The sequence below is a fragment of the Marmota monax genome, unplaced genomic scaffold (genome assembly GCF_021218885.2).
Source record: "Marmota monax isolate L192 unplaced genomic scaffold, Marmota_monax_Labrador192_F-V1.1 WCK01_AAM20220418_F8-fsc00249, whole genome shotgun sequence".
NCBI classification, from domain to species: Eukaryota; Metazoa; Chordata; class Mammalia; order Rodentia; family Sciuridae; genus Marmota; species Marmota monax.
Window position 1 is genome coordinate 94,958 of NW_026694242.1, and position 15,048 is coordinate 110,005.

Consider the following 15,048-nt stretch of genomic DNA (forward strand, 5'->3'; position numbering starts at 1 on the left):
AACCCACTTGAATCAAATGTATGAAATATGATATGTCAAGAGCTTTGTAATGTTTTGAACAACCAATAAAAAAAAAGAACTAACACCAATACTCCTTAAATTATTTCATGAAATAGAAAAAAAGAGAACACTTCCAAAATCACTCTATGAGGCCAAAATCACCCTGATTCTAAAATCAGACAAAGACACATCAAAGAAAGAAACCTTCAGAGCAATAGCTCTAATGAACATAGATGCAAAAATTCTGAATAAAATTCTGGCAAATTGAATACCAAAACATTAAAAAGATTGTCACCATGATTAAGTGGGGTTCATCCCAGGGATGCAAGGCTCCACATATGGAAATCAATAAAGGTGATTCATCACATCAATAGACTTAAAGAATCATATGACCATTTCAATAGATGCAGAAAAAGCATTCAACAAAATACAGCACCCTTCATGTTCAAAACACTAGACAAACTAGGAATAACAGGACATATCTCAACATCATAAAGGCTCTCTATGCTAAGTCCCAGGCCAACATCATTCTAAATGGAGAAAAGTTAAAGGCATCCCCTCTAAAAACTGGAACAACACAGGGAGGCCCTCTCTCACCACTTCTATGCATCATAGTTCTTTAAACGCTGTCCAGAGCAATTAGATAAAATAAATTAAAAGGATATGGATAGGAAAAGAAGAACTCAAACTATCACTCTTTGCTGATGACATGATGCTATACCTAGAAGATCAAAAAAATCCCACCAGAAAACGAACTAGTAAATGAATTCAGCAAAATAGCAGGATATAAAATCAACACCCATAAATCAAAGGGAATCTGTACATCAGTGACAAGTCCTCTGAAAGGGAAACTAGGAAAACTACCTCATTTACAATAGCCTCAAAAAAATGGGAATCAAAGTAATGAAAGAGGTGAAAGCCCTCTACAATGAAAACTACAGAACATTAAAAAAGAAATTAAAGGAGACTTAGAAGATGAAAAAAGCTCTCTTGTTCTTGGATAAGCAGAATTAATATTATCAAAATGACCATATTTCAAAAGCACTATACAGATTCAATGCTATTCCAATCAAAATTCCAATGACATTTTTCATGGAAATAGAAAAAGGGATCATGAAATTAATCCTGGAAAAAATAAAGAGACCCAGAATAGCCAAAGCAATCCTTAGGAAGGAGAGGGAGGCAGGGGGCATCGTTATACCAGATCTTAAAGTATACTTCAGAGCAATAGTAACAAAAACAGCATGGTACTGGCACCAAAATAGACATGTAGACCAATGGTACAGAATAGAGGACACTGAGACAAACCCACATAAATACAGTTATCTCATACTAGACAAAGGTACCAAAAACATACATTGGAGAAAAGATAGCCTCTTCAACAATGGAGCTGGGAAAACTGGAAATCCATATTCGGCAAAATAAAATTAAGTCCCTATCTCTCACCATGCACTCAACTCAAAGTGGATCAAAGACCTAGGAATTAAACCAGAGACCCTGCACCTAAGAGAAGAAAGAGTAGGTCCAAATCTTCATCATGTTGGATTAGGCCCCAACATCCTTCTATAGCAAAAGTATTAAAACCAAGAATCAGTAAGTGGATGGATTCAAACTGAACAGTTTCTCAGCAAAAGAAACAATCAATGAAGTGAAGAGAGTCTACATCCTGGGAGCAAATTCTTACCATACACACGTCAGATACAGCACTCATCTCTCGGGTATATGAAGAACTCAATCTTAACACACACACACAAAATAAATAAACAAACAAACAAATAAATAAAATAACACAAACAAATAAATAAAATAACCCAATCAATAAGTGGGCCAAGGAACTGAACAAGCACTTCTCAGAATATGATATACAATTGAGCAACAAATATATATGAAAAAGTTAAACATAGCAATTAGAGAAATGCAAATCAAAACTAAGATTTCATCTCACTCCAGCCAGAATGGCAGCTATTATGCATGTAAACAATATTAGAGAGGATGTGGGGAAAAGGCACACTCATACACTGCTGGTGGGACTGCAAATTGGTGCAGCCAATATGGAAAGCAGTATGGAGATTCCTTGGAAATCTGGGAATAGAACCATCATTTGACCCTGGTATTCCTCTCCTCAGTTTATGCCCAAAGGACTTAAAAACAGCATTCTACAGGGACACAGCCAGGTCAATATTTATAGCAGCACAATTCACAATAGCTAAACTGTGGAGCCAACCTAGATGCCCTTCAGTGGATGAATGGATAAAAAATATGTGGCATATATACACAATGGAATATTACTCAGCAATAAAAGAGAATAAAAACATGGCATTTGCCAGTAAATGGATGGAGTCGGAGAATATCATGTTAAGTGAAGTTAGCCAATCCCCCCAAAAACAAATACCAAATATTTTCTCTGATATATGGGGGGGTGACTCACAGTGGGGTAGGGAGGGAGAGCATGGGAGGATTAGATTAATTCTAGACAGGGAAGAGGGAGGAAAATGGAGGGGGAAGGGGATTAGGAAGGATGGTGGAATATGATCAATATCATTATTCAAAAACACATGTATGAAGATTTGAATTTGGTACCAACATACCTTATATACAAACAGATATGAAAAATTGTGTTATACATGTGTATTAAGAGTCATAATGCAGAAAGAAATGAGTACATGTATGATGGCATACATTAGTATGAACATACTTTACATACAGAGATATGAAAAATTGTGCTCTATGTGTGTAATAAGGATTGTAATGCATTCCACTTTTGTATATTTAAAAAATAAATAAATTTTTAAAAAAAGAAAGGAATTGGAACCCTTTGTGGACACTATAAGCCAACAGGGTAAAAATTGTTACACCTTGAAAACACAGATGGAAGGGAAAATGCATGAGCAACATGAAAAACCAAGAAGAATGTGCCCAAACAATGATGCTACATTATTAGAATCCAGGGACAGAACAGCAGAAGAAATGACAGAAGGAGTGGAGGAGGTACATAATTTTCTGTGAATTAAAGGATGATGTAAGAGAGCAAATACAGGCAGCAAAGGAACATTTTGATAAAGAGCTACATAAGCAAATACAGAAAGCAAAAGAGGTAAGGAGATACATACTCTGAAAAAACAAACAGATTTTTGAAATGAAGGAAACAGTAAACGAAATTAAGAACTCAATAGGAAGCATCTCCAACAGAATAGATCACTTGGAAGATAGAACCTCTGACATTGAAGGAAAAATATATAATCTTGAAAAATAAAGTTGACCCCAGTGAAGATGGTAAGAAACCATGAGCAGAACATTCAAGAATTATGGAATAACATGAAAAGACCAAATTTAACAACTATTGTGGCAGAGGAAGGCATAGAGGTCCAACCTACTGAAATGGACAATCTATTCAATGAAATAATATCAGAAAAATTTCCAAACATGAAGACTGAATTGGAAAAGTTTACAGGATGTCAAATGTACAAAATCATAGCAGATCCACACCAATGCACATCATAATGAAAACACCTAGTGTACAGGAGAAGCAGAGTATTTTAAAAGCCACAAGAGAAAGGAATCAGATTATATATGGGAGAAACCAATCAGGATCTCCGATTTCTCAACTGAGACCCTGAAAGCTACAAGATCCTGCAACAACACATACCAAGCCCTGAAAGAAACAGATGCCAACCAAGAATCATACCCAACAAAATTAAACTTTGATTAGCAATTAGATTTCGATTTAGATGTTATTTTTATGAGAAAATAAAAAAACTTCATGATACACAAAAGTTAAAAGAATTTACAACTAGAAACCTGCACTACAGCACATCCTTGAGGAGGAAATGAAAAATTAAAAAAATCAGAAAAGGAAGTATCACTCTAAAGGAAAAACCTATCAAAGAGGAACCAAGTCAAGTTAAATATCAAAAATAAACAAAAATAACTGGGAATACAAATCATGTCTCGATAGCAACCCTGAATGTTAATTTCCAAAACTCACAATCAAAAGACAGACTGGCAGATTGGATTAAAAAAAAGACCCAAAAATAAGCTGCCTTCCAGAAACTCATTTCATAAGAAAAGACACCCACAGAGTGAAAGTGACAAGTTTGAAAAATAATATATAACTCGGCCTGGGGCTCAGGGGTAGAGCACTCACTTAGCACATGTGAGGCCCTGGGTTCGATCCTCAGCACCACATAAAAATAAATAGTATTGTGTCCATCTATAAAAAATAAATATTAAAAAACATACCATACACATGGACTGCAGAAGCAAGCAGGGGTTTCCATCCTTATATCAAATAATGTGGACTTCAAGTGAAAGTTAATCAGAAGGGATAAAGGAGGACTTTTCATACTGCTTAAGGGAACCATACACCAACAAGACATGACAATTACAAATATGTATGCCCCAAACAATGGAGCATCTATGTTCAAACAGACTCTTCTCAAGTTCAAGGGCCAAGCAGACCACAAGACAATAATTCTGGGTGACTTTAACACACCTCTTTTACCACTGGATACATCTTCCAAACAAAAGCCAAGCAGAAATTATAGAACTCAATAATACAATCAATAACTTAAATTTAACTGACATACATAGAATATTTCATCCTTCAACAGGCGAAGATACTTTCTTCTTAGCAGCAAATGGATCCTTCTCTAAAATAGACCCTATATTATGCCAAAAAGCAACTCTAAGCAAAAATGGAAAAATAAAGATACTACCCTGCATTCTATCAGATCATAATGGAATGAAATTATATATCAATGATAAAAATAGAAGCTACTCCTATACCTGGAGAATGAACAAAGGTTTGCAGAAAACATCAAAGAGGAGATTTAAAATTCTTAGAGGTGAATGAGAACACAGATACAACATGTCAAAATCTCTGGGACACTATGAAATCATTACTAAGAGGAAAGTTCATTGCATGGAGTTCATCACTTAAAAAAAGAAAAAGTCAAAAAAAATGACCTAAAAATGACATCTCAAAGCCCAGGAAAAAAATGAATCAACACCAAAAGCAGTAAAGGACAGAAAACAATTAAAATCAGAGCTGAAATCAATGGAATTGAAACCAAAAAAGCAATTAAAAATTGACAAAGTGACTGGGAATGGAACCACCATTTGACCCAGCTGTCCCACTTCCTAGTCTATACCCAAAGGACTTAAAAACAGCATACTACAGGGACACAGCCACAATGTTTTTAGCAGCACAATTCACAATAGCCAAACTGTGGAGCCAACTTAGATGCCCTTCAGTGGATGAATGGATAAAGAAAATGTGGTATATATACACAATGGAATATTACTCAGCATTAAAAAAGAACAAAATCATGGTATTTTCGGGTAAATGGTTGGTGTTGGAGAAGATAATGCTAATTGAAGTTAGCCAATCTCCCCCAAACAAACAAATGCCGAATTTTTTCTCTGATATAAGGAGGCTGACTATAGTAGGGTAGGGAGGGGGAGCATGGGAGGAATAGAGGAACTCTAGATAGGGAAGAGGGAAGGGAGGGATAGGGAGGGGCAGGGGATTAGCAAGGATCATGGAATGTGATGGACATCATCAACCAAAGTACATGTATGAAGACTTGAATTGGGTGTCAACATACATTATATACAGTGATACAAAAATTGATATATATGTGTATTAAGAATTGAAATGCAAAAAAGTACATGTCTAATGGCATAAATTGATGTGAACATACTTTATATACAGAGATATGAAAAATTGTGTTCTGTGTGTAATAAGGATTATAATGCATTCCACTGTTGCCGTGAATTTGAAAAAAAAATAAAATATATAAAAAATATAAAAAACCTAAATAAAATCATGACCTAAAAAATATCAAGAGACAGAGACAGAGGGAGAGAGAGACAGAGGGAGAGAGAGACAGAGGGAGACAGAGAGAGATAGAAAAGAGAAAGAGAAAGAGAGAAAAAGAGAAAGAGAAAGAGACAGAGACACAGAGACAGACACAGAAGACAGAGAGAGAGAGAGAAAGAGACAGAGAAAGAGAGAAGGAGAGAAGGAGAGAAAGAGAGAAAGAAAGAAAGAGAGAAAGAAAGAAATTGTGAGACAGGATGCATGTGGTGCTACATACCTGATATACTCAGTGATCTGGAGGCTGAGGCTGGGGGATCACAACTGTGAAGCTGACCCCAGCAACGGAGTGAAACCCTGTCTAAATTTTTTTTAAAAATTAGGTAGTAGTAATTTTAAAAAGTTAAGACAAAATTTTAAAATTCAATTTTTTTAAATAAAAATTTTAAAAGGGCTGAGGGTATAGTTCAGTAATAGGACACCCTGGTTCCAATCCCCCGTTTCACAAAAGGAAAACAAGAACAGAAAAAAGTCATTTTTTTTCCCCAAAGTTACAGGGGAAAAATAGTTTTAAATTTATAAATTGTATTGAAAACAAAAAATCTATTCCTCAAATGACTCCATTAAAGAGAACAAGGAGAAGTGACAGATGAAAGAAACCAATTGCCTAACTTTTAACCAAACTCAGAAGACAGAAGAACAGAGACTGCGAGAGAAACGCAGGCAAGAGCCGTGAACAGCCCCTTCAAATAGCAGGTATCTAAACGTCCCATCCTCACAAAGCAATCAACGTCTTTAGAAAGGAGAGACTGTCCAATAAAGTCACATTGTACACAAATTGAGATAGTGTTGAAGAACATGTGGGGATTATCATGAAGGCCCCCAGAAACAGATGTGGACCCTACAGCACCTGTTCATATGGGGACACAGCATGCTCCTCCAGAGCCGAGACCCAGGGCCTGGTGACAGAGGATGTCCATTTTGGGAATAGATAAATAAGAATATGGAAAATAACCATTTCTGACAATCAGACACATTTTCTTTGCCATATTACATACAGTTTGACAAATACTATGAAACACTGTCAGTTTTATATCGATGTTATATATATCACATTTCACATATAAGTGTACTTAAATAGTACATCTGCAGAATTTGAAGAAATGCAAATACAGATCAGCACATAACAGACTGAATGATAAAATTCCTCCTTATAAAGATTGCCGCGTCCCTCAGGTTCATCTAGGATAACACCCCATCAAAATTTCACCATGATTTCCTTTTCACTGAAGAAGGGACCAAAGCAAACAGTTTGAAAATTCTCTTAGAAGGTTAAATCGATATGAAATTAGCCAGGAATTCTGAATTCTAAGAGCAAAAGCAGGAGCTATCATTACCATGCATTAATGCATGTTATAAAATTATCATATTGCAGTAATTTGAGGACCAAAAAAAAAAAATCACAATGTAGAAATTTCATAGATGACTCCACATGTATGTAAATGTCATTTTATTATCAAGTGCAATGAAAAGGCCTAGATAAATGCAGCCATCTCCAGCAGAGGATTTGATGTGAATGAACAAGACAACCCAACGTGAAGGGAGGTGTGGGAACTGGAGGCGCAGAGCACTGGTAGGGCTTGGGTGCAGGACATGCATGGTACTGGATTACACTCCAGCATTCCAAAGAAGCACATATTGAGGAGGAGGATGTTTCAAAATTATACCAGAATAGGAGGCTCCTGGATTCTCTCCACACATGGATACACCCAATAAACACCTGCTTCTGTTTTGAATCCCTTTTAAATAAAGTTATACATGGACTGAGAGACATATGCATTGGACCACTCAGAAAATCTCTACCATCCAAAGGGCAGGCAAAGGTGGGGAAAACTTGGGCATTAGTACTGCCTTGAGCAATGTGCCACATAATTGGGACAGAATACCCCCATCCAGTGTCACCCAGAGTAGAGGCAGACTGCTTGGGGTCACAAATGGAGCACATTGGACACTAAATGACTTGTAGCTGGAAACACAATTTGTCTGGTGCTCATAGAAGAGCGAGCTGGATATACACAAGTATCAGGATGAGAGAAAATGGGTGGTTTTCTATGGCTGTGGAGGGTCATGAGCTTTATCCTTGGGACCAGGGCAGAAGGGGAGTGAGATCAAGGGTCCCAGTTTATCCCTAGAAGGGATTTGCCAGCATGATCTGCAAACTGTGATTGCTAACAGCTGAGCTCCTCTCTAGCTAGTCCCTGAGGGTAGACAGGACAAATGCAGTCCACCCAGCAGCCCTGCCTGAGCCCTCTCCCCCCTACCTCAGTAATAACTCCAGGCCTGAGCAGTTCTTTCTGGAAGGAGTACGTACAGGCACTCAGGGTCCCAACATTTTTCCCCATTCCATGGACTCCATCCTAACCCACCAAGCTTTGGGAGCAATGGCAACTGAGCATGTGCAAATCTCCCTGGATCACAAAGGAGGGGCTTCACATTGGTGTGTAAGTATTTCCCTGGGCTACAATCCCCAGAAGGAGTGAAGCAAAAGGGGTCAAAACCACAGCTCCCTGTTTCTTTCTAGAATAGGCTCACACCACCTTCCTGCAGTGAGCACAGGCAGCCTGGGTTCTAACCAACTGCATCAGGAATTCAGCCCCCAGCCAAGTAGGAGACCTTCTGCAGCCTGAGCCCAGCTGTGGGGAAGGCTCCTATCAAACAGGTGAAGGAACCAGTCCTCCAATGACATGGATATGGAGAAAGACCCGCTCACATGGGGCTAGAATATAAGCTTAGTGCATCCATTTTTAAAAATAGCATGGAGTTCTTTAAAAGCTAACAGAGTAACGACCACTCTGGATGCATTTCCAGAGGAACTTGAACCAGTGTGTTCATAAATGGCCGAATGCTCATCGCTGTTCCACGATCCACAGGAGCCAGGACGAGGGAACATCTGAAGTGGCTTCTGGATAAGGAGACTCCTCCCAGCTGCAGGGCAATCACCTGCTCCCCTGAGAAACTACTTCCCCTAAATGCACCTGCTCATAGGTCCACAGGTGGCTGAGATTTACCAGACGCTCAGGAGACCTCAGATGTGCCAGGAGTGGGATGCTCATGTCAGGCAGAGCCAAAACAGGACCAGGAAAATATCACAGACCCCTAGGACATGCAGTCCACAAGGTGAACACTCAGCCCAAAGACATTCTGACAAGGTGTCTGGCCTGGGAGAGAAAGGGAGAATACACATGCACACACATGCACATGCAAACGCACATGCGCGCACACACACACACACACACACACACACAATTTTTCCTGGAAATGGGGACAGGGGACTTGAATTTGAGGAATTCATTGATACATGTGTACAGCTTTCGTCTGGGAGATGGGGTTCTGGATCTGACACTTTGCTTTCTTACATTTAGAACATTCAGGGGGACCCAGGCAGGAGGGCCTCATCTGTAATCCCAGCCACTCGGGAGGCTGGGGCCCAAGTTCAAGGCCAGACTCAGCATCTCAGCTCTGTCTTGAGATAAATGATAAAAAGTACGAAGAATGTAGCTCAGTGGGAAAGGATCTCTGCATTCAATCCTCTATGCCCCCCATGCGCCCCCAAAATGAAGTAAAGCTCAGGAGAAAGAAAAACCTGAGACCCCTGCAGATCCCAGCCCCCTCGGGTAGGAAAAGGGCCCACGGACTGGTGATACTCACGGTCAAGACACTCTGAAATCCACCACCAAAGAAATTCAGGGAGGAGACTTGAGCTGCCAATTTGTCCAGGAGATACCCATGTGTTCAATAATAATGAGAATAAAAAGAATCCAACATCTTTAGAAACCTGAGAAATGTAAACTAAAACCCTATCAGAGAGAAAATGAAATACATCAATAAAGATAGGAAACAAAAGAATTCTAATAAACTCAAGGAGTTTAAGTGCTTCTTAACTATTTGTGGAAACTGTTTTGCCATTACAGACACATGATAGTCCCCCACCGCAGAGACTTGCTGCAATCAGTTCATATGACCAGGATAATACATTAATAGTCATGGTACATTCAGCTTAAAAATAGTATAAAATACCATGGGTAAGCTTTACAGGGGTGCCATATGCAGGTGGTATTATGTATAACTATGATGCACAAATTAACAATCCAGCATGCTTTACCCTTAATGGAAGCACCCAGTCCTAAAATTCATCCACAAAGTTAAATATATGTAAACTTAACCAAGAAACTTTTGAATTATAATAGCAAAAAATTATAAGAGAAAAAAAAAGAAGTTATTACCTAACACGTGCATTGGGAAGCTGTACTGTTACAATTGTCATCGAGGAATCACGACATCAACAAAGTCCACCCAGGAACCCACGTGGATGTAAAAATCATACACTTAATTGCAATGGAAAAGTCATTATCAATCCAACCCTAACCAGGCCAATCTCAGCAACTTAGCTAGACCCGCGCTCAGAATAAAAACTAAAAACTACCAGGGACATGGCTGAGTGGTAAAGCACCTTCTGTTAACTACTAAACAAAACAAAACCCCACAAAACAAAACAAAAACAATAAACTCCACAAAACTAGCTCAGGTATAAGCGAGATCCCTGTACACCTCAGCTCCCCTCCTGCAGGAAAACTGGGTTTGGAGATTGGATTTTTTTTTTGGGGGGGGGGTACCGGGCATTGAACTCAGGGGCACTGGACCCCTGAGCCCCATCCCCAGCCCTATTTTGCATTTCATTTAGAGGCAGGGTCTCCCTGAGTCTCTAAGTGGCTGGCCAACTTGCCGAGGCCATCAGCGCCCCCGCCCCAGCCTCTGGGCGGACAGGTGTGCGCCATCGCGCGGCTTGGAGATTGGCTATTTCCAGTGGTTCCACCTGTCAATCACCTCAGCCCGGAAGACGCCGGGCACCGCGCTCACCTGCCAAGTAGGACCTGAGCAGGGGCTGAGGCTGCCCCAGGGGAGGGGGAGGCTGCAGGAGTCTCCGCTACTGTCACGCTCCCCACCCGGCTGGCCAGGGGGACTGAGGGGCGCTGTCCCCGAGGGGCTCAGTCCTGCAGACGCAGAGAGCGCCCGGAGTCCGGGTCGGCCAGCTCGGGTGGTTCCCGCCACAGCAGGTCCCGCCGGATGGCCTCCCTGCCCCGTCTCCCTCCGAGCCTCCCAGTCCAGGCTCCAGGGGCCACCGCACACTCACCGTCTCCTGGTGCCCAGCAGCCAAGTCTGCCCTGGGGAGCTTCGGCCCCTGCATGGCAGAGCCACCCGGGATCCCGGGCATGGAGTGAAGCCTGGAGTCCAACTGCAGGAATCTGAGTGGAACCGCGGACCGCGGAGAAATAAATTCCAACTTGTTTGCGGAAGTCCGCCTCCTGCTCTCTGGCTGCACTCAGGATTGGTCAGCGCTCAGCACGGGGGCTTCTGATTGGACAGCGCGTCCGTCAGTCTCCACTCTCCCCTGCCTGAGCCCAGCGAACCTTCTTTCTGAGTGACAGGGGGGTGATATCCGCTCCGGGCGAGGAGGAAACAAGAATGGCCGGGTTGGGCTGCAGGTTTCTTCTTTTCCTTTTGAGGTCTGGGCATTGGGTTAGGGTCAGGGTGACCAGAATTCTGAATTGTCTTGGGTTTTGATGTTAGGAAATTGAAGTCATTTCTTGAAAGTTTCACCACCTGGGCCTCCTCCTATAATAAGACCTCCCAGAGCGTCTTCAGGTGCTGACTTGTCCTCTGTTCATCTGTGCAAAATTCTCAAAGCAGAACTGGCCTCTCTTCCCTTGGGAACTGCCCAGTACGTCAGGGTTCCCGCTGGTGGAGGCTCATGGGCGGGGGGCGGGGGGGGGGGGCTGGGAGGCGCCCTGGAGGAGGCTCCCATCCCATTGGCAGCTTGAGAGCTGATGTTCCTCCAGCTGAGTTGAATCTGTGTCGGGAGCCCACATTGAGCCTGAGCAGAATAAGGAGATCATCACAGAAGAGACCCCCAGAGAGCAGACCTGGGTAAACCCCAGCTGCACCCGGGCTCCCTCGCTCTCTGGACACTGGGGGTTGAAATTCAGAGGACTCGACCTCTGAGCCCCTTCCCCAGCCCTAGCTTGAAGTTTAGAGACACGGTCTCACTGAGTTGCTTAGCACCTTGCTTTTGCTGAAGCTGCCTTTGAATTCGCCATCCTCCTGCCTCAGCCTCCCCAGCCACTGGAATGACAGGCGTGTGCCACTTCTTTCCTTCCTTCCTTTTCTTTCTTTCTTTCTTTCTGAGAGATATATCTACAGTGGCCACAGGATAACAGCCTTGCACAGATCAAGGCCACCCTGGGTGCTCTCCCTAGTTCCTGACAGTCCCCTGTATCCCAGGCAATGGGATCCTGCTTCCTCCAAAAACCAGAGATCCCCTGCCCAGGTGTGCATCCTTAGTATCAGCTGAATACTCTGCACTTCACAAGGAAAAAGAAATAGAAAAAAGGACAAGCCCTACCTGCTTGTCTTGATGCAAACAAAGACGATGTGTCTCCAAAGACAGCTCTGCATCTTGTCCCCCCAATTCAGGGATGCAAAAAGTCACATAATACAGAGAAGACTTCTTGTTAAGAGGGGCTCAAGGGTCTGTCTCTTTAAGGAAAAACAATTTGGGTTTGACTGGGAGTCCAGGAAAGCCAATTCCAGGTTTCCCTAATTTGGTAAATAACTCCATAGACTCCAATGCACCCTGCTCCTCTCTGCCTTGGTTAACCGTGGAGGCCTCGAGATTACCTGCCCCTGGGACCTCTGCACCTGCAGATGAATGCGGGTGGGGGGTCCTTTCTTCTCCATGCAGCGCCCTGAACCTCCACCTTCCCTTCAGGCTCCAATACCTTTGGCAGCACCCAATGGGGGAGCGGTTTAGAACATTCTGGAATGTACCTAAAGACATTTCCTCATCCAGCTATGATGCTATCAATTTGGTCCCATGGTCTTTTCAGTACTTTTTATTTTTTTCTGTTTTATTGGTTCGTCTTAGTTATACATGCCCATAGAGTCCATTGTGGTAAACTTATCCAAACATAAAATATACCTTATTCTCCTTAGGACCCCATTCGTGTGGGTGGGCAAGATGGGCCCATTCACTTAGGTATTTTCATATATTTAAATAGGAACATTATGGTGGATTCATGCTACTGTCTTTCCTGTTCTTATCTCCCCTCCCTTCCTGTTGTTCCCCCTTTTCTAATCTACTGAACTTCTCTTTGTGAGGGCCCCCTTCCTTGTGATGTAGATAACACATGTCAGGGAAAACATGTGACCTTTGATTTGGGGGGGATTGCTGTATTTTACTTTAGCATGATAATCTCCAGATCCATTCATTTACTGGCCAATGTTATGAGGTCATCCTTTTTTAAAGCTGAGGAATATTCCACCATGTATACATACCACAATTTCTTTATCTATTCATCTATTGGTGGGTATTTAGGCTGCTTCTGTAGCTTAGCTATTGTCAGTTGTGCTATCATGAACATGGATGTGACTGTGTCCCTGTAGTATGATGATTTAAAATCCTCTGATTTATGCTGAGGAGTGGGATAACTGAGTCAAATGGTACTTCCAGTCCTAGTTTCTACAGGAATCTCCATCCTGCTTTCCAGAGGGGTTGCAGCAATGTGCAGTGCCTCCAACATGGTGTGAGCATTTCCTGTCCCCCACATCCTCACCAATTTATTGTTACTGTATTCTTGATAATTGCTATTGTGACTGGAGTGAAAGAGAAGCTCAGGGCAGTTTTAATTTGCATTTCCCTAATTGCTAGAATACATTGCCTTGTCAGTATTTATTTTTTTAAATATTTTTTCTATTGGAATCGGACCCAATACCTTTATGCTCTATTCATTTAGTTTTCTGTGGTGCTGAGTATAGAACCCAGTGCCTGCATGTGCTAGGCAAGCACTCTGCAGCTGAGCCCCAGCCACAGCCCTCATTTTCAGTACTTTTGACTTTTGCTTCTCAGTAACAGCAGCCCAGTTATGTGGGGAACCAGTATTGCTGCATTTGTGAAATGGGAACATTTCTCTTGAAGGAAGACTGAGAAGGTCAAGTCACATGCCCAGGATTCCAGGGATGAGCAGTACACAGTTGTCTTGCCCAGGATGAGGAGAAGATTATGTGGCTGAGAAGAGGGAAAGAGCCAGGGACCCCCTGGGGCCAGAACCTCTTCTTCCCCCATGAGGGAAATGATTAATTATTATTGCTGTTAGTTTTCTTCACCAAAATGAGAGATTTTCCTAAGGTACCAGTGCCACTAAATATAGGTCCCTGGATGGAGCTCAGATTTGTCTTGAGAGGCAAGGAAAAGGGAATAACCAACCCAGTGGTTCCAATAACCAACAAGCTAGACCTTGGGCTCCTTGGGGACAAAACACTGGGTTTTACCCAATAATTAACAATCCAACAGCACCAGACACCCAATTAATGGGGGATGGAGAATTGGATCAGTGGGTGTGGGGGTCTGTGGGTGGCCAGCTGCAGGAGCTTGCCTCTGGGGTGCATTCCTTGCATCTGGGAGGTTTCTCAACACCAATGAGATAAACAAAGTGGTGAGAACACTCGCAAAACCCTCTGCAATATTCTAGCCAGGAAAATTCATAAGCACTTTAAAAGCATCTTAATGTTTATCCTCAGTCAAATGTGCCTCAATCTGAATGAAACTATTTGAAAAGAGTTGTCAACATGAAAAGTTTCTGAAATCTGCTGGTTTGTGGATCACTGCAAATCCATATGAGTCCATGGCTAAATCAAAGTAAAAATAGAAATCTAATAATGAGCATTTTCTTAATTTTCTGTCCTGAAAACACTGCCCTATGTGCTTTGATAACTAAATGGTCAAATAATCATTCCTCTAGCAACACTTGAGGTCCATAAAGAACTGTGGAACACGTCTGGCTGGGACAGAAATGCTGGGATACCAAGAAGAAAATTACTCTGAACTTCAAAGGAAAAGATTCATAAATCACCAAAATGCAGAAATGCCCACAAAATATTTGAAATTAAAAACAAGGGACTGGGGCTTTGACTCAGTGACACAGCACCTGCCTAGCACCTGTGAGGCACTGGGTTCAATCCTCAGTACCACATTAAATAGAAATATATAAAATAAAGGTATACTGTCCAACTAAAAACTATTTTTAAAAATAAAGATCAGATTTAAAATAAAAAAGCAACTCCCTGATATGCAGCATTTCTCCTAGACCAGCTTCCTGGACCCCCAAATACTAGCA

At 41.8% G+C, this 15,048-nt stretch overlaps 1 protein-coding gene across 1 annotated transcript in view; it reads right to left on the minus strand.

Moving 5' to 3' along the window:
- LOC124108486 (zinc finger protein 708-like) overlaps nucleotides 1-11,183 on the minus strand; it is a 77,462-nt gene extending 66,279 nt beyond the window's left edge. Inside the window, 1 exon segment of the mRNA XM_046466945.2 lies at nucleotides 11,010-11,183. Within this exon segment, the coding sequence (XP_046322901.1) occupies nucleotides 11,010-11,090 (81 nt within the window). The 5' untranslated portion in view covers nucleotides 11,091-11,183.
- Between the last annotated feature and the right edge of the window lie 3,865 nt (nucleotides 11,184-15,048).